The sequence below is a fragment of the Tachyglossus aculeatus genome, chromosome 5 (assembly GCF_015852505.1).
Source record: "Tachyglossus aculeatus isolate mTacAcu1 chromosome 5, mTacAcu1.pri, whole genome shotgun sequence".
NCBI lineage: Eukaryota > Metazoa > Chordata > Mammalia > Monotremata > Tachyglossidae > Tachyglossus > Tachyglossus aculeatus.
This window is the reverse complement of record NC_052070.1, coordinates 50969242-50989468: the sequence shown is the minus strand read 5'-3', so window position 1 is coordinate 50989468 and position 20227 is coordinate 50969242. Positions and strand designations below refer to the sequence as shown.

The 20227-nt window shown below is 47.8% G+C and overlaps 2 protein-coding genes across 5 annotated transcripts in view; both read right to left on the bottom strand.

Annotated features, from left to right (window-relative positions):
• MFN2 (mitofusin 2) overlaps positions 1-10121 on the bottom strand; it is a 34025-nt gene extending 23904 nt beyond the window's left edge. For 2 of the 4 annotated variants that reach the window (XM_038746229.1, XM_038746232.1), the window contains exons 1-2: positions 10037-10121; positions 4345-4464 (exon numbers count right to left, since the gene is read on the bottom strand). The gene's annotated coding sequence lies outside the window, so the exon portion shown is untranslated. Of the gene's footprint in view, positions 1-3775; positions 3868-4344; positions 4465-8739; positions 8757-10036 lie in introns of those variants that run through there. The other 2 variants (XM_038746231.1, XM_038746230.1) reach the window with 2 other exon arrangements.
• A 7145-nt stretch (positions 10122-17266) lies between these two features.
• Positions 17267-20227, bottom strand: part of PLOD1 (procollagen-lysine,2-oxoglutarate 5-dioxygenase 1) — a 53577-nt gene continuing 50616 nt past the window's right edge. Inside the window, exons 18-19 of the mRNA XM_038746362.1 lie at positions 19593-19718; positions 17267-18234 (exon numbers count right to left, since the gene is read on the bottom strand). Coding sequence (XP_038602290.1) covers positions 18079-18234; positions 19593-19718 — 282 coding nt within the window. The 3' untranslated portion in view covers positions 17267-18078. The remainder of the gene's footprint in view (positions 18235-19592; positions 19719-20227) is intronic.

Genomic DNA, 20227 nt, shown 5'->3' with positions numbered 1-20227 from the left:
GCGAGGCAGAAGAGAGCTCTTCAGGTAAACGCGTGACTTAATACTGCAGCAGACTAGAATCGGACATTGCCCCGCGGTCTTGAACACGGAGCTGGGGGGCGACTCTCTCTTTAAACCGTTACGATTCTGTTCCTTGACCTAGACATCATTCAGGGGAATGAGGCTATTGAGGTTTATCCGCAGGAGAGAGAGGAGGGTCTTTAAATCAGCTCCGCCAGAGCTCTGGGCTGGAGTCAGGAAACCTGAGTCCAAATCCCAACCTTACTACTGACCTTACTCTGTACGCTATTCTTCTAGACTATGCTTCTTGAGGGCAGGGAACGCGTCTATCACCTCTATCACCTCTGTTCTGTCACATGCATAGAGAAGCAGCGTGGCTCAGTGGAAAGAGCCCGGGCTTGGGAGTCAGAGGTCATGGGTTCTAATACCAGCTCCGCCACTTGTCAGCTGTGTGACGTTGAGCAAGTCACTTAACTTCTCTGGGCCTCAGTCACCTCATCTGTAAAATGGGGATTAAGACTGTGAGCCCCATGTGGGACAACCTGATCACCTTATATCCTCCCCGGCAGTTTAGAACAGTGCTTTGCACATAGTAAGGGCTTAACAAATGCCATCATTATTATTATATGCTTCCAAGGGCCTAATACAGTGCTGTGCACATAGTAATTGTTCAAGAAGTACCACTGACTGATTGTCTAATTTGCTGTGAGGTCTCAGACAAGTCACTCACCTTTCCAGGCCCAACTTCCTTAATTACTAAAACGGGGGGGGGGGGGGGGGGGGTGTCCTTCCTGCTCCCTGACCCCAGACCTCACAAGGACTTCATGAGTGCAAATGAGATATGGGACGTGAGAGCATTTGAAGCATTTTGGAAGAGGAGCTGTAGACACCGAAATGGAATTATTTTCCACCCTTCATCAACACAGAGCGAGGAATTCCACTGCAGACTCTACTATCAGCTCTTATGGGATCCCGTGTCCATCACTTGGCCTTTCAGTGGCTCACGGGTGCCACACACTCCGCTAATTTCCCTTTATGAAGTACTAAGGCCTGCGGAGGAAGCTTGGTGAAAGACTGCAGCTTCTTTGACAGATTGTTAAACGCTTCAAGTGAGTGAGACCGGGGGCTCTGGACATTTGTGCAGTGGAAAAGTGGGTGTATACCAAGCTGACCTATGAGCTCCTGAAATTCTTCTTGCGTTCTGCAGTCTACAGAGCCAAAAGGAGTTAGAATTACTAGCTGGCATTTGAGCGTCAGTCACTAGGACTCCAGAGATTTGAGACGGAACAAACAGTATCCCCAGCCACAATCCTGTATCTCAACAGCAAAGAGCGATTCCATCCACTCTGCCTAAGACTGGAAAACCAGGAGTGACACTAAGACGGTAACACCCACCTTAGAGATGAAATGGTCTACAGATACCCGATTACTTCATTTCAGCCTCCCCCAAATTCTCAAGGCCCGAGGGAAGGAGGGCAGCCTACCGGTCCGAAAAATCTCAAAAGACTTGTCCTATTTCGGCAGCTTTTTCCTCACTGCCCTAGTCATCAGGCACGCCACACCCGGAAGCCAGGGAAACAGTAAAACAGGGCAGGGCCGGCACTGAGAACTGCAGTAAGCGCCACGCGAATGGATAAGAAAGCTGGCTCACTGGAGGGAAGGGGGTGGGTGGACCTGCAAGGTACTGCCTTCCTTCCCATAAGAATGTCCATGGCACATCACCCCAGACTTCTCCACCCATCCTTAATCTTTGGAGAGGTGGGACTCCAGGCAAATCGTAGCTGGGGTTTTTCTTGTGTTAGGCTTTCCCGAGCCTGAATCAACTTCCATTTGCTGAACAATCAATCAATCAATCGTATTTATTGAGCACTTACTATGTGCAGAGCACTGTACTAAGCGCTTGGGAAGTACAAATTGGCATCACATAGAGACAGTCCCTACCCAACAGTGGGCTCACAGTCTAAAAGGGGGAGACAGAGAACAGAACCAAACATGAACAACAAAAACAATCTGTTCCACTCCATGGGGTTGGAGACCAAGCCCCTGGAGACTCCACCAAGAACAGGCAGGAGTTTAGAAGAAAAGATTCCTAATCCTGGAAACTCATATTGTCTAGATCCTGGAGGATCCAAGGGGAGTTTGGGTAACCGAGTACCCAGTAAACTAAGTAAACGATCCAGGAAAATATTGGGTGGAAGTTAGAAGACTCACAGACTCATGGACCCAGTTGCTGTGCTGCCGATCTGGAAAGCAGCTGGGCTGGAACTTGCCCTCCCAAGCTTTCACTTTCGAGCCAGCTTCCTGTCCCACTTTCCCAAGTCTCTGCTTTCCCACGTCCCTCCCTTCAAGCCAGTCAGCCAGTCGATCTTATTAGGAGAGTACAATGTAAGACTCATTCCCAATCCAATCGAGTTTACAGTCTAGAGGGGGAGTACAGTCTAGAGGGGGCTCCAAGGATCCCCTAGTCCACACCCTACGTATGGTTTAACCCTGGCCGCTCGGCACATACGTGCCTAGGATTTTGTGGTTCCTCCAGGTAAGAGCCAAAGCCCCCTTCTCATTCTTGCCTAGGAACAGTCCTTTTCCCTAGCAGCAAACAGTTCTTTGCCTGACCCCGTGGGAGCCAACATTTCATGAATCATTCCAACATCCTCTTTACCATCTAGAATTCAAACAGAAGCAGCACAAAAAGCAAGAGACAGAACACAGCCAGTCTTATAGGCACTGACTATGTGCACCGTGATAGGTTAAGTACTGGGGAAAAAACGAGATAATCAATCGCCACCCCACAGGAACACATGAAAAACAAATAGCACCCCACTTTCTTCCATCATCTCTGGAATGCCAGCACCTGGTTCTCTCTCATCCCAACAAAAGGAGGAGGAGGAGGAGGAAGAGAAGGGGAAAGTCAGAGATGGACTGCTCCTCCCTGGGAATCCAAGGTCCCACCTTCTGACTGGGATATTTACCACAGGCCTGAGAATTTACATGCCTGAGCTGAAGATTCTGACTGACTATAACTCCGAGGCCAGAAGATGGAGGACAGCATGTCAACTGGACTGATGTCTTTCACTCCTGAAGTCTAAAACCCTGTTCGGATGACCACTTTTCCATTCCTGTGTTCGTAACCTAGTGAATAGAGAACCGGCCCGAGAGTCAGAAGAACCGGGGTTCTAATCCCAGCTCTGCCACTCGTCTGCTCTGTGACCTTGGCCAAATCACTTCACTTCTCTGTGCCTCAATTACCTCATCCATAAAATGGGGAATAAGATTGTGAGCCCTATGCGGGGCTATCCAACCCAATTTGCTTGTATCAACCTCGGCACCTAGTACAGTGCCTGGCACACAGTATGTGCTTAACAAATACCATAATTATTACTTATTCTCTGGGCTTCAGTTACCTCATTTGTAAAATGGGGATTAAGACTGGGAGCCCCATGTGGGATATGGACCATGTTCAATGTGATTAGCTTGCATCTATCGCAGCACTCAGTTCAGTATCTGGCACACAGTAAGTGCTTAACAAATACCATTTAAAAAAAGGGAACTGTTTGAAAAATACAGTTTGCTTATCACCAAAGTTCAGTTTCAACCTTGCAAGATGACCCCTTTAACAAAATTTTGTAGAAAAATTGATGCAAAAGTGCCCCACTGAGCACGCCTCCCTCTCATCCCGTCCTGCCCCACGGCTATCAGGTGAGACCTGCTCAGAGTCTCGGTCTCAGCAGAGTTCCAGTGTGAAACATGCAGCCTTGAATCCACACCATTTCCTTACCCTAGTTTAGGTACAGCAACTTCTAGCAGGAGAAAATTAAAAGGATCCACGTGCGAGGGTCCGCCAACACAAATGGCACAGAGAAGGAGAAGCTGAGAAATTAAAAAAAAAAAACAAAAATGTACAGTGAAGAAGCCAGAAAGGACCGGCCAGTTCCTTCCAGCTATGGTCAGGAAACAAAGGCTGCAGAGAATGGATAAGCATGTCCGTGAACAGAAGCCAGGAAAGCGCAGAAAAGAAAAAGAAAAAAAACACCTTAAATATGCATTGTTGCAAGGGTCTCCCGACAAATTAAAAGGCTTATCTGAGTTCTGAATGCAATGCTTTGAGAAATACAGAATGGGAACAGGAGAATTTCTAGAATTATTTAAATAATGAGAGCCTCCCAAAACTCAAGATGACATAGTTGAAGTGCTTTTTTTTTTTTTTAAGCAAATACCATAGCAAAAGCTGCAGCTTTGGGAACCCCAAAAAGACAGAAGTCATTCACAGAGGGGTCGGGTCTGGGTGACATCAGGGGCCACTCACTAGGGCCACCAAGCCAGAAGCCTACAGGAAGGGCAACTTACTTTGCAAACGGTGGATGACTTTCACAAAGTTGGCATCGTGAACCCGGCTGTCCTGGAGTAGTGGGATTTCTGCTTTCCCGGTCTGAGAGTGGCTAGTTCGGATCCACCCGCTCGCCAAAACTGTGAAAGAGGGGGAGCTGTCAACCGGCTGACGGGAGACTTGGAAGGCACATCAGGCCGGATTAGGATAGGAACGCATCCAAAATGTGCATGGAGGAGAGCGTGCTCCCGCCTTACCCCAGAGCGAGACGGCAGAGGTGGAGAATTTAGGTGTGTCCGTGGGAAGGTACCTAGAGGGCATCCCAATTTGTAATGGGGGTGATTTACCCTTACCAAGGGCGGGTGACTTGCCCGGGGTGTGGATGCTCACGTGTGTTTGCGGCTTGCCTGTGTTGTGGGTGTGTGTGTGTTTTGGAGGAGAGCGCACGGGAGAAGGGCGGGTTTGGGGGGGGCGGGTGGGTATGGGGGACCCAGACATGGGGTGAGGGAGGGCTTAAGGATCAGGAGTTGGGATGGGATTGGGGGAAGAGGATAGTGATAATAATAACCACAGCATTTGTTAAACGCTTACTATATTTAAAACACTGTACTAAGCGCGGGGGTAGATGCAAGCAAATCGGTTAGGGCACAATCCCTGTCATTCATTCATTCAATCGTATTTACTGAGCGCTTACTGTGTGCAGAGCACTGTACTAAGCGCTTGGAAAGTACAAATCGGCAACATATAGAGACGGTCCCTACCCAACAACGGGCTCCCAGTCTGTCCCACGTGAGGCTCCCAGTCTCAGTCCCCATTTTCCTGGTAACTGAGGTGTACTTCCCAAGCGCTTAGTCCAGTGCTCTGCGCACAGTAATAATAATAATAATGGCATTTATAAATATATATACACATGTATATATACACACAGTAAGCGCACAATAAATACGATTGAATGAATGAATGATGGTGATGGCAATTATTAAGCGCTTACTATGTGCAAAGCACTGTTCTAAGCTCTAGAATGAAGCGACTTGCCCAAGGTCACAGGGCAGATCAGCGTGGCAGAGCCCGGATGAGAACCAGCGTGGCTCAGTGGAAAGAGCATGGGCTTTGGAGTCAGAGGTCATGGGTTCAAATCCCGGCTCCGCCACTTGTCAGCTGTGTGACTCTGGGCAAGTCAGTTAACTTCTCTGTGCCTCAGTTACCTCATCTGTAAAATGGGGGTGAAGACTGTGAGCCCCCCAGGGGACAACCTGATCACCTTGTAACCTCCCCAGTGCTTAGAATGGTGCTTTGCACATAGTAAGTGCTTAATAAATGCCATAATAATAATAATAATAATAATAATAATAATAATAATAATAATAATAACAACCTGGGACCTTCTGACCCCCAAGCCCATGCCCTATCCACTAGGCCATGCTGCTTGGAGTGGAAGGACCAGAAAGTTGGGGGGAGATTCAGGGGGACATGTGTGTGAGCCCACTGTTGGGTAGGGACCGTCTCTATATGTTGCCAACTTGTACTTCCCAAGCGCTTAGTACAGTGCTCTGCACACAGTAAGCGCTCAATAAATACGACTGAATGAATGAATGTGTGGAAAGGCAGACATGTAGAAGACGGTGAGTGCTAAAGGAGGAGGAACCCAGAGCCCGGGTGACGACCACCCCCCCTCACCCTGACGCCGGCTGTCGGGGCATGGTCTGCCCCGTGCCCAAGGCTGTACTCCTCTGTGCCTCAGTTACCTCATCTGTAAAATGGGGATGAAGACTGTGAGCCCCACGTAGGACAATCTGATCACCTTGTATCCTCCCCAGCGCTTAAAACAGTGCTTTGCACATAGGAAGCACTTAACAAATGCCATCATTATTTTTATTATTATCCCACCAAGGTCCAGGCAACGGCGGCGTCCCCTCCTCCTTCTCTGCTCCTCCTCATTCATTCACGCATTCACTCGTATTTATTGAGTGCTTCCTGTGTGCAGAGCACTGTACTAAGCACTTGGAAAGTACAATTTGGCAACATATAGAGCCCGACAACGGGCTCACAGTCTAGAAGCAGCATGGCTCAGTGGCAGGAGCCCGGGCTTGGGAGTCAGAGGTCGTGGGTTCTAATCCCGGGTCCGCCACTTGTCAGCTGGGTGACTTTGGGCAAACCACCTAACTTCTCTGTGCCTCAGTTTCCTCAACTGTAAAATGGGGATGAAGACTGTGTGCCCCACGTGGGACAGCCTGATGACCTTGTATCTACCCCAGCGCTTAGACCAGTGCCTGGTACATAGTAAGCACTTAACAAATACCACCATTATTATTTTTATTATATAATATAATAAATAATATAATAATATAATATTATTATTACTAGAAGGGGGCTCACATCGCCCCCCACTCCCTCCCTCTGCCCTACTCACTTCCCCTCCCCACAGCACTGGTGTCTATTTGTACATATTTACTACTCTGTTATTTTATTAATGATGTGCACGTATTCATTCATTCAATCGTATTTATTGAACGCTTACTGTGTGCAGAGCACTGTACTAAGCACTTGGGAAGTACAAATTGGCAACATATGGAGACGGTCCCTACCCAACTGCGGGCTCACAGTCTAGAAGTATAGCTATAATTCTTACTACTCTATTTTATTCATTCATTCATTCAATCGTATTTATTGAGCGCTTACTGTGTGCAGAGCACTGTATTAAGCGCTTGGGGAGTACAAGTTGGCAACATATAGAGACGGTCCCTACCCAACAGCGGGCTCACAGTCTAGAAGGTGGGCTCACAGTCTAGATGTGCATATAGCTATAATTCTTACTACTCTATTTATTTTGTTAATGATGTACATTTAGCTTTAATTCTATTTGTTCTGACGACTTGACACCCGTCCACATGTTTGGTTTTGCTGTCTGTCTCCCCCTTCTAGACTGCGAGCCCGTTGTTGGGTAAGGACCAGCTCTATCTGTTGCCAACCTGTACTTCCCAAGCGCTTAGTCCAGTGCTCTGCACACAGTGAGCGCTCAATAAATACGACTGAATGAATGAACGAATGAGGTTGTCCCACACGGGGCTCACAGTCTTCATCCCCGTTTTCCAGATGAGGGAACTGAGGCCCAGGGCTCTATATGTTGCCAACCTGTACTTCCCAAGGGCTTAGTACAGTGTTCCGCACACAGTAAGCGCTCAATAAATACAACTGAATGAATGGATGAATGAGGTTGTCCCACACGCGGCTCACAGTCCTCATCCCCGTTTTCCAGATGAGGGAACTGAGGCCCAAAGCTCTATATGTTGCCAACCTGTCCTTCCCAAGGCTTAGTCCAGTGCTCTGCACACAGCAGGCGCTCAATAAATACGACTGAATGAATGAATGAGGTTGCCCCACACGGGGCTCACAGTCCTCATCCCCGTTTTCCAGATGAGGGAACTGAGGCCCAGAGCTCTATATGTTGCCAACCTGTCCTTCCCAAGCGCTTAGTCCAGTGCTCTGCACACAGTAAGCGCTCAATAAATATGACTGAATGAATGAATGAATCAGGTTGTCCCACACGGGGCTCACATTCTTCATCCCCGTTTTCCAGATGAGGGAACTGGGGCCCAGAACTCTATACGATGCCAACCTGTCCTTCCCAAGCTCTTAGTCCAGTGCTCTGCACACAGTGAGCGCTCAATAAATACGACTGAATGAATGAACAAATGAGGTTGTCCCACACGGGGCTCACAGTCCACATCCCCGTTTTCCAGATGAGGGAACTGAGGCCCAGAGCTCTATATGATGCCAACCTGTCCTTCCCAAGCGCTTAGTACAGTGCTCTGCACACAGTGAGCGCTCAATAAATACGATTGAATGAATGAATGAGGTTGTCCCACACGGGGCTCACAGTCTTCATCCCCGTTATCCAGATGAGGGAACTGAGGCCCAGAGCTCTATATATTGCCAACCTGTCCTTCCCAAACACTTAGTCCAGTGCTCTGCACACAGTAGGTGCTCAATAAATACGACTGAATGAATCAGGTTGCCCCACATGGGGCTCACAGTCCTCATCCCTGTTTTCCAGATGAGGGAACTGAGGCCCAGAGCTCTATATGTTGCCAACCTGTCCTTCCCAAGGCTTAGTCCAGTGCTCTGCACACAGTAGGCGCTCAATAAATATGACTGAATGAATGAATGAGGTTGTCCCACACGGGGCTCAGAGTCCTCATACCCGTCTTCCAGATGAGGGAACTGAGGCCCAGAGCTCTATATGTTCCCAACCTGTCCTTCCCAAGCGCTTACTACAGTGCTCTGCACACAGTGAGCGCTCAATAAATACGATCGAATAAATCAGGTTGTCCCACACGGGGCTCACAGTCCTCATCCCCGTTTTCCAGATGAGGGAACTGAGGCCCAGAGCTCTATCTGTTGCCAACCTGTACAACCTGTACTTGAGAAGCAGCGTAGCTCAGTGGAAAGAGCCCGGGCTTTGGAGTCCGAGGTCATGGGTTCGAATCCCAGCTCTGCCAATTGTCAGCTGTGTGACTTCGGGCAAGTCACTTCACTTCTCTGGGCCTCAGTTACCTCATCTGTAAAATGGGGATTAAGACTACGAGCCCCCCGTGGGCCAACCTGATCACTCTGTAACCTCCCCAGCGCTTAGAACACTGCTTTGCGCACAGTAAGCGCTTAATAAATGCCATTTTTATTATTCCCAAGCGCTTAGTACAGTGCTCTGCACACAGTAGGCGTTCAATAAATACGACTGAATGAATGAATGAGGTTGTCCCGCACGGGGCTCACAGTCCTCATCCCCGTTATCCAGATGAGGGAACTGAGGCCCAGAGCTCTACATATTGCCAACCTGTCCTTCCCAAACGCTTAGTCCAGTGCTCTGCACACAGTAGGTGCTCAATAAATACGACTGAATGAATCAGGTTGCCCCACACGGGGCTCACAGTCTTCATCCCCGTTTTCCAGATGAGGGAACTGAGGCCCAGAGCTCTATATGTTGCCAACCTGTCCTTCCCAAGCGCTTACTACAGTGATCTGCACACAGTGAGCGCTCAATAAATACGACTGAATGAATCAGGTTGTCCCACACGAGGCTCACAATCTTCATCCCCGTTTTCCAGATGAGGGAACTGAGGCCCAGAGCTCTATATGTTGCCAACCTGTACTTGAGAAGCAGCGTAGTTCAGTGGAAAGAGCCCGGGCTTTGGAGTCCGAGGTCATGGGTTCGAGTCCCAGCTCTGCCAATTGTCAGCTGTGTGGCTTCGGGCAAGTCACTTCACTTCTCTGGGCCTCAGTTACCTCATCTGTAAAATGGGGATTAAGACTACGAGCCCCCCGTGGGCCAACCTGATCACTCTGTAACCTCCCCAGCGCTTAGAACAGTGCTTTGCACAGAGTAAGCGCTTAATAAATGCCATTATTATTATTCCCAAGCGCTTAGTACAGTGCTCTGCACACAGTAGGCGCTCAATAAATACGACTGAATGAATGAATGAGGTTGTCCCGCACGGGGCTCACAGTCCTCATCCCCGTTTTCCAGATGAGGGAACTGAGGCCCAGAGCTCTATCTGTTGCCAACCTGTCCTTCCCAAACGCTTAGTACAGTGCTCTGCACACAGTGAGCGCTCAATAAATACTAATGAATGAATGAATAAACGAATGAATGAATGTCTCCCTCCCCCTTTTCCTCAGGCTGGCGCGAGCCTCCCCACCCCGAAATCCCCTCACCTTCACCTTCGCCGTCCCGCCGCCATCATGGCGCCGGCGTCATCAGCGCGCGACGAGCCGAGAACCGCTGCGTCACGGCCTCCTTCCTCACGACCTCCCTGTTTGGCCTGGAAATACTACTACTAAAATAATAAAATAACAACAACAACAATAATAATAATAACATTTATTAAAAGCTTACTATGTGGAAAGCACTGTTCTAAGCGCTGGGGGGGGGATACAAGGTGATCAGGTTGCCCCACAGGGGGGCTCACAGTCAATCCCCATTTTACAGATGAGGTAACTGAAGCCCAGAGAAGTTAAGACGATCAATCAATCGTATTTATTGAGCGCTTACTGTGTGCAGAGCGCTGTACTAAGCGCTTGGGAAGTCCAAGTGGGCAACATATAGAGACGGTCCCTACCCAACAGTGGGCTCACAGTCTAAAATCAATCAATCAATCGTATTTATTGAGCGCTTACTGTGTGCAGAGCACTGTACTGAGCGCTTGGGAAGTCCAAGTTGGCAACATATAGACAGTCCCTACCCAACAGTGGGCTCACAGTCTAAAAGGGGGAGACGGAGAACAAAACCAAACATACTAACAAAATAAAATAAATAGAATAGATATGTACAAGTAAAATAAATAAATAGAGTAATAAATATGTACAAACATATATACAGGTGCTGTGGGGAAGGGAAGGAGGTAAGATGAGGGGGATGGAGAGGGGGACGAGGGGATCAATCAATCAATCGTATTTATTGAGCGCTTACTGTGTGCAGAGCACTGCACTAAGCGCTTGGGAAGTCCAAGTGGGCAACATATAGAGACAGTCCCTACCCAACAGTGGGCTCACAGTTTAAAAGGGGGAGACAGAGAGCAAAACCAAACATACTAACAAAATAAAATAAATAGAATAGATATGTACAGGTAAAATAAATAAATAAATAAATAAATAAATAATAGAGTAATAAATATGTACAAACATATGTACATATATACAGGTGTTGTGGGGAAGGGAAGGAGGTAAGATGGGGGGATGGAGAGGGGGACGAGGGGATCAATCAATCAATCAATCGTATTTATTGAGCACTTACTGTGTGCAGAGCACTGTACTAAGCGCTTGGGAAGTCCAAGTTGGCAACAAATAGAGACGGTCCCTACCCAACAGTGGGCTCACAGTCTAAAAGGGGGAGACGGAGAACAAAACCAAACATACTAACAAAATAAAATAAATAGAATAGATATGTACAGGTAAAATAAATAGAGTAATAAATACGTACAAACATATATACATATATACAGGTGCTGTGGGGAAGGGAAGGAAGTAAGATGAGGGGGATGGAGAGGGGGACGAGGGGATCAATCAATCAATCAATCGTATTTATTGAGCACTTACTGTGTGCAGAGCACTGTACTAAGCGCTTCGGAAGTCCAAGTTTGCAACATATAGAGACAGTCCCTACCCAACAGTGGGCTCACAGTCTAAAACGGGGGGACGGAGAACAAAACCAAACATACTAACAAAATAAAATAAATAGAATAGATATGGACAGGTAAAATAGAGTAATAAATATGTACAACCATATATACATATATACAGGTGCTGTGGGGAAGGGAAGGAGGTAAGATGGGGGGATGGAGAGGGGGACGAGGGGGAGAGGAAAGAAGGGGCTCAGTCTGGGAAGGCCTCCTGGAGGAGGCTTACTGTGTGCAGAGCACTGTACTAAGCGCTTGGGAAGTCCAAGTTGGCAACATATAGAGACAGTCCCTACCCAACAGTGGGCTCACAGTTTAAAAGGGGGAGACTGAGAACAAAACCAAACATACTAACAAAATAAAATAAATAGAATAGATATGTACAGGTAAAATAAATAAATAAATAAATAGAGTAATAAATATGTACAAACATACGTACATATATACAGGTGTTGTGGGGAAGGGAAGGAGGTAAGATGGGGGGATGGAGAGGGGGACGAGGGGATCAATCAATCAATCAATCGTATTTATTGAGCGCTTACTGTGTGCAGAGCACTGTACTAAGCGCTTGGGAAGTCCAGGTTGGCAACATATAGAGACAGTCCCTACCCAACAGTGGGCTCACAGTCTAGAAGGGGGAGACAGAGAACAAAACCAAACATACTAACAAAATAAAATAAATAGAATAGATATGTACTGGTAAAATAAATAAATAGAGTAATAAATATGTACAAACATATATACATATATACAGGTGCTGTGGGGAAGGGAAGGAGGTAAGACGGGGGGATGGAGAGGGGGACGAGGGGGAGAGGAAGGAACGGGCTCAGTCTGGGAAGGCCTCCTGGAGGAGGTGAGCTCTCAGTAGGGCCTAACACAGCATCTAGGACCGTACCTTCTCCCAGCCTCTCCGGCCCCTATCCTTAACCACTGCTTCCCATTTGGTAGCTTGCAGCTCTGCAGCCCTGCGGCAGATCGGGGCAGGATGGGGAAAGCAGCGGTTCCTCCCCACCAACCCAACGGCACGTGGTCGCTATCCCACCCCAGTCTGTCTGTCTGACACAGAGGCCCCAGGCCGGGTGGGGAAGCAGGATCGCAACCCTGAGAGTGGAAAGTGGTAGGTTCTGGGTTCTGGGGCCTGGGGTAGGGGAGATGCAGCAGCAGCAGCTGCCTGGACAACCACTAACATTAGAATTTAAAGGGAAAGGGTCAAAAATTGGCCCCACGCAGCACAGTTTAGCCCAAAGGGGGTGCAGGACAGGAGGGGCCTGAAAAGTGGTGAGGGGAAATGGGAGCAGGGAGGGGGAACCAGCTTTCCTTCCTGCCACATTGGGAGTGGAGCTTACATATGCCTGGAATGCCCTCCCTCTGCCCATCCGCCAAGCTAGCTCTCTTCCTCCCTTCAAGGCCCTGCTGAGAGCTCACCTCCTCCAGGAGGCCTTCCCAGACTGAGCCCCTTCTTTCCTCTCCCCTCGTCCCCCTCTCCATCCCCCCGTCTTACCTCCTTCCCTTCCCCACAGCACCTGTATATATGTATATATGGTTGTACATATTTATTACTCTATTTATTTATTTATTTATTTATTTTACTTGTACATTTCTATCCTACTTATTTTATTTTGTTGGTATGTTTGATTCTGTTCTCTGTCTCCCCCTTTTAGACTGTGAGCCCACTGTTGGGTAGGGACTGTCTCTATGTGATGCCAATTTGTACTTCCCAAGCGCTTAGTACAGTGCTCTGCACATAGTAAGCGCTCAATAAATACGATTGATTGATTGATTGATTGATATGCTGGGACATGCCAGTCAAAGGTGTAGAACAGATCCCCGGTTTATACATACTGTGGGATGCTTGCGACCTAGGGTTCACCTGTGTATATATAGAGAGAGACACAGAGAGGGAGATACGTATTATATCCGTATTGTTTGTATGTATTTATTACTCTACTTATTTATTTACTTTATTTGTGCATTTTTATTCTATTTTATTTTGCTAATATGTTTTGTTTTGTTCTCTGTCTCCCCCTTCTAGACTGTGAGCCCACTGTTGGGTAGGGACCGTCTCTGTATGTTGCCAACTTGTACTTCCCAAACAGTACAGTGCTCTGCACACAGTAAGCGCTCAATAATAATCGTATTAATAATTGTGGTATCTGTTAAACGCTTCCCCACAGCACCTGTATATATGTATATATGTACATATGTATTACTCTATTTTACTTGTACCTATCTATTCTATTTATTTTATTTTGTTAGTATGTTTGGTTTTGTTCTCTGTCTCCCCCTTGTAGACTGTGAGCCCACTGTTGGGTAGGGACTGTCTCTATATGTTGCCAACTTGTACTTCCCAAGGGCTTAGTACAGTGCTCTGCACACAGTAAGCGCTCAATAAATACAATTGATTGATTGAATAAATACGATTGAATGAATGAATCCCCGCTGTACAGATGAGGGAACTGAGGCCCAGAGAAGTTAAGTGACTTGCCCAAGGTCACACAGCTGACAATTGGCGGAGCCTGGATTTGAACCCATGACCACTGACTCCAAAGCCTGGGCTCTTTCCACTGAGCCACGCTGCTTCTCTATAATAATATAATAATGGCATTTATTAAATGCTATGTCCAAAGCACTGTTCCAAGCACTGGGGAGGTTACAAGGTGATTAGGTTGTCACATATGATCAGGTGATCAAATCTTCCCCTTCTAGACTGTGAGCCCGCTGTTGGGTAGGGACCATCTCTATATGTTCATTCATTCATTCAATCGTATTTATTGAGCACTCACTGTGTGCAGAGCACTGTACTAAGCGCTTGGGAAGTACAAGTTGGCAACATATAGAGACAGTCCCTACCCAAAAGTGGGCTCACAGTCTAGAAAGGGGAGATAGACAACAAAACAAAACATATTAACAAAATTAAATAAATAGAATAAATATGTACAAATAAAATAAATAGAATAAATATGCACAAATAAAATAGAGTAATAAATATGTAAAAACATATATACATATATACAGGTGCTGTTGGGAGGGGGAGGAGGAGGAGAGAAAGGAGGGGGCTCAGTATGTTGCCAACTTGTACTTCCCAAGTGCTTAGTACAGTGCTCTGCACACAGTAAGCGCTCAATAAATACAATTGAATGAATGAATGAATCAGGCTGTCCCACACGGGGCTCAGTCTTCATCCCTGTTTTCCAGATGAGGGAACTGAGGCCCAGAGAAGTGAGGTGACCTGCCCAAAGTCACACAGCTGACAATAATGATGGTATTTGTTAAGCGCTCACTATGTGTCAAGCACTGTTCTAAGCGCTGGGGTAGATGCAAGGTCATCAGTTTGTCCCACGTGGGGCTCCCAGTCTTAATCCCCATTTTACAGATGAGGGAACTGAGGCCCAGAGAAGTGAAGTGACTTGCCCAAAGTCACACAGCTGACAAGTGGCAGAGGCAGAATTAGAACCCACGACCTCTGACTCCCAAGCCCAGGCTCTTCCCACTAAGCGACAATGCTTTTTGCATAATGATGGTATTTGTTAAGCGCTTACTATGTGCCCAACACTGTTCTAAGCGCTGGGGGGGATACAAGGTCATCAGGTTGCCCCAGGTGGGGCTCCCAGTCTTAACACCTGTTTCACAGATGAGGGAACTGAGGCCCAGAGAAATGAAGTGACTTGCTCAAAGTCATACAGCTGACAAATTGCAGAGTTGGGATTAGAACCCACGACCTCTGACTCCCAAGCCCGGGCTCTTCCCACTAAGCCATACTACTCGTTTTGGGGTTGTTTTGTCCGTCTCCCCCGCTTCTAGACTGTGAGCCTGTTGTTGGGTAGGGACCGTCTCTATATGTTGCCGATTTGTACTTCCCAAGCACTTAGTACAGTGCTCTGCTCATAGTAAGTGCTCAATAAATACGATTCAATGAATGAATGGTTCTTATTATTGGCATACGAGCTTTCAGCTCACGGTGCACACCAGGAATTGTAGTTTTCGAACCTGACCCAAAAGGGCAGGGCCTGGGGCTGTCAAAGGCCAGAGCTGGGAGGAGACCTTGCCCTCGCCCAGGGTACAGGCAGGGTGAAGAGTCAGGAGTCCTGGGTTGTATATTCTGGACTCTGCTCTTGGCTGGGCAGGTCCATGAGGTAGAGTTCCCCTTGGTGCCTGGGATCCAGTGTTGTTAGTGAATCACCCTCCCATGGCCCATCCCTTCTGCCCAGCTTCCCTCTTTGCTCTCTCTGGTCATGCTGAACACCCCAGATAGGACTCCATCTCCAACGTGGAGAAGGAAAGTCCTGTTGGGCCCATGGAGGTTCTCTCTAATTTTTTTTAATGGTATTTGTATGATGATGTATGTACTTACTGTAAGTACATGATGTATGTACATACTGTATGATGATGAAGGTATTTGTTGAACGCTTACTATGAGCCAAGCACTGTTCTAAGCACTGGGGTAGATACAACATAATCAGGTTGTCCCACATGGGGCTCACAGTCTGCATCCCCATTTTACAGATGAGTTAACTGAGGCACAGAGAAGTTAAGCAACTCACCCAAGGTCACACAGCAGACAAGTGGCAGAGCTGGCATTAGAAGCCATGACCTCTGGCTCCCGAGCCCATGCTCTTTCCACTAAGCCACTCTGCTGCATGCTGCTTCTGTATGCCAGTGTTCATAAGTGCCGGATAGATACAAGCCAATCAGGTTGGACACAGTCCCTGTCCCACATGGGGTGCTCAGTCTTAATCCCCATTTTACTGATTAGATAACTGAGGCAAAGGAAAATTAAGTGACTTGTCTAAGGTCACACAGCAGACAAGTGGCTGAGCTGGAATTTGGACCCAGGTCCTTCTGACTCCCCAGGCCCGTCCTCTATCCACTAGGCCTTGCTGAGAAAGATCAGCAGAAGCAGCCAAATAATTTTTAGGAAATTTAGAGTCTCTTTTTACTTGATCAACTGAATCCCTATCTCTTTCATTTCCTGTCTCTTAGGGGGACTTTGCTTCCACTGTCACTACCCCAGTCCCTCCCTCTCCTACTGCTTCCCCTGTATGGCTGGTTTGACTCTGAGCTCTGGCTCCAGAATAGACATTCTCGGTTAATATCCTCTCCCACCCTGATGAGGATTCTGTATTTCTACACCTGATAAACTTCTCATTGGTCAAGCTGGGTTTTTGTTTGTTTGTTTTTCTGGAGAGGCAATGGGGTCTTGTGGGAAGAACACTGGACTGGGATTTAGACCCCTGTATTTATGCCCTAACTCCTTCACTAACCCCTCAGTGGACAAGACTAAAGTTCTAGTAAACCAGATCAAAGTTCATCCCTCCATAGCCAGGCCCCCCTCCAGGACACCAGCTGGGCTATTTTGGGCCTTGAACAGTGGCCTCGGCAAGTGATAGGAGCTGGGAGAGAGGGGAAGAGCTTGAAGAGACACATGAGCTACTTAGGGGAATCCAAGAAAAAGCGACTCCATCCGGTGTAATGTGGCTGTCAGTGGGAAATCTCTATTTTTATCACTCTGAAGTTAAGTGCTCCAACTATTCAGGAGAAAGAGACCATATATTCAAGATATTGAGGGAAATAAAGAGCAAATGAAGGCACAAAAATGTCATTATCAGGGTGATGCATTACACTTCCCCTCCCCCTAATGGAATCTGGCCCAGTTTCTTCCAGGCAAGGTCTGTGAACTACAGAGTGAGGACCTTTTCCAAACCCCAACGTGAAAAACTCCAGAGACACGCACATCCACTCACACACACAAACACACCCTGGATTGTTTTTTTTAAAGTTTTAATGTAAAACTTCCTAATTGAAACCGCACATCTTGGGTGAATTGCCAGTGAATGACCTGGTGAAGTAACAAGATTGAGTGTGAGAGCGAATATCGTTGATACATCTCCCTTGGTAGAGGCAAAATAACCAATATGTGGATCTGTCTCGCACAAATAGTTTCTCTGGAATCTTCTCAAACCTCACTAGGCTCCCAAGGCCCTTCAACTTGAGGGTGCAAGTAGGTTAATGTGATTTGGCTCCAGAGTTGTATCTACTAATTTTGTCTGAATGATGGCCTGCCAGGCAGGTGCGGTGGCGTTGCCTCTGAGGCTCTTTCACCCTAGTACGGGCTTGGCGACTTCTCCCCCTAACCCCAGGGTGATTCTCTGGGTCCGGATACAGATGCCGGATGTGGCCGATGGGGCAATTGGCCTATAACATCCACAGCTGTGTCAAAGGGTCTCGGTTGGCTTAAGGCTGAGAAGAATTTCTGGAAGATGGGATTCTGGTCCTTCTTAAAGCAGTTGAAGCATACGGCGCCCTCCCCCCCAACACCATCCTGAAGCCAGCAGGAGAAAAGCCTCACAAGAAGCACGTTCACGTAAAACACCCTTCAAGCTCCAGCATAAGCTTGTAGCACCGGCCTGCGGTGGTGGTGGTGGGCGGCTGGGTCTGCTCCAGCTGTCGCACAGAAATGGGACCAAGTCAAGAGCCCGGTGGGTCGGCCGAGGTCGACACAGGTTTCCGGGGATTCTCCGCGTCCATGTGGTGGTCAATGGAAAGTCGTGTCGGGGAAAAGTTCTCGGTGACCGGGGGCAGCTCCTAAGGGTCAAGGAAGGACACGGCTATGTAGCGAGTCCCTTTGGTGGTTGGGAGTCCCTCGTGGTAATGCGTCAGGCGTCCTGGGTGCATGAGGGTCCACCCCTTCCGCGGGGCTTTAACAGAGCAGTTGTAGCGCAGAAACCGGCAGCCGCCACCCTGTGACGTACAGAAAGGAGTTGTCAGGCTGGGAAGGGAGACACACGTGACCATCCCCACGCCTCGGGAACTCTGCATGTGGACAATTCATCTCATTTGAGTGTAAACCCCGTGTGGGCACAGAACGTGTTTTTTGCTTCTGTTGTGCACTCCATTAGCATAGTCCAGTGTATACTCAGTAGCTGCTCAATAATTATCACCATGAACCAATTGCCAAATGCACTCACCCCATGCAAGAGAGTCCCAAAAGGCCTAAAGCCCCACAGAAATCAGGCCAGGACTAATAGAAATCGGGCTGAAGGCAAGGAAGAATTTCACTAGAAGCAGACATCAGTACTAAAGTACTTATGTACATATCCCTATACTCTGCCCTTTCCCCTATCTGGTACTTATATTAATGTCTGTTTCCTCCCACCACACTGTAAACCTCTTGAGCGCAAGGTATGTGCCTACCAACTCTATTTCTATTGTACTCTCCCAAGCGCTTGGTACAGTGCTCTGCACACAGTAAGCACTCAATAAATATGATTCAATGACTACAGTGTTCTGCATGCAGTAAGTTCTCGATCGATACCACTGATTGCCTGACATGGAGCCGGGGGAGGTCCATGCTGGGTCTTGGTGAGAAGCTTCATCTCTCTGACTCTGACAAGTGTGGAGGAGATAAGGGATGATGAAAAGGCCTCAACTCCAAACTTCCCAGGATATCCTCCTCACTTAAAACCAGAATGGGTACCATTCTGTCAGCCCCAGACCCTGTTGTTGGGGAGCTTACAAACCAAACACAAGGGCCCAGATCTTTCACCTTTCCAGGGAAATCAGTCTCATTTTTGGCCTGATTAGGGGGTTACCTGCGGATTGGAGGCCCTTGACGTTTTTCCCTCCTTCTGATTATGATACTCGAACTGGAGCCTCAGCACCTCAGACCTAATAATTACTATGGAATTTATTATGTGTTTTCTAAGTGCCAAGTCCCCGGGAAGATACAAAATAGTCTGGTCAGACTCAGTCCCACCCACACGGGGCTCACAATCTAAAAAGCAGGGTGAACAAATATCTCCATTTTACAGGTGCAGTAATGCAGCACAGAGAGGTTAAACGATTTGGCCAGGGTCACACAGAGGGCCAATGGCAGAACTGAGATGATAAGATCTTTCCGCTACGCCATGCTGCCTCTGTAGGACTGGTGATCTGGAGCCAGCGCTAGTCCTCACGGAGGGAGAGGGATTTTCTGTGGCCTAGAGAGAGCCAGGTGGTCCGAAAAGACTGGGAATGAGAGCACAAGACCAGGTCGAGGGAACATGCCTCTCCCCAGCCAGCTATTTTTGCCCCCATCCCGGCCCCAGGGCCCCACTTACCTCATAATCTACCCCCACCCGGTTCAGGGCAATGTTGAGGGTGAAGGTGGATGCGTCATGGTGAGGCATCAGTGAGGGCTGCTCATCGGGCTTGTAACGGACCACAAAAGCCAGATCAAACTGGGCCTGGGAGCAGGGAGGGAGCAATAGGAGCCGGTTGGTTGCAGAAGCAGAATGCATGACAGATACTTCTCAGGGCAGGTGTGTAAGGCTAGGATTCTGGGGTCTCCATCTCCCCTCAAAGCAGCTGTGTGCAAAGGCTGCATATTGGCACATGGTACACTGCTTACTTGCCCAAAGTGAAGAACAATGAGTGAAGCAAGGGCAAGTAGATATTAATAATGCTTGAACTGTTGATCCAATTATCTAATGTCTGGTTGAGGGAGGAGGAAGAGTGGCAGAGGGATGGACACAGCAAGGGGGATTTAAAAACATGGAGAATAATAAATAATAATAATAATGATGGCATTTATTAAGTGCTTACTATGTGCAAAGCACTGGGGAGGTTACAAGGTGATCAGGTTGTCCCACGGGGGGCTCACACTCTTAATCCCCATTTTACAGATGAGGTAACTGAGGCTCAGAGAAGTGAAGTGACTTGCCCAAAGTCCCACAGCTGACAAGTGGCAGAGGTG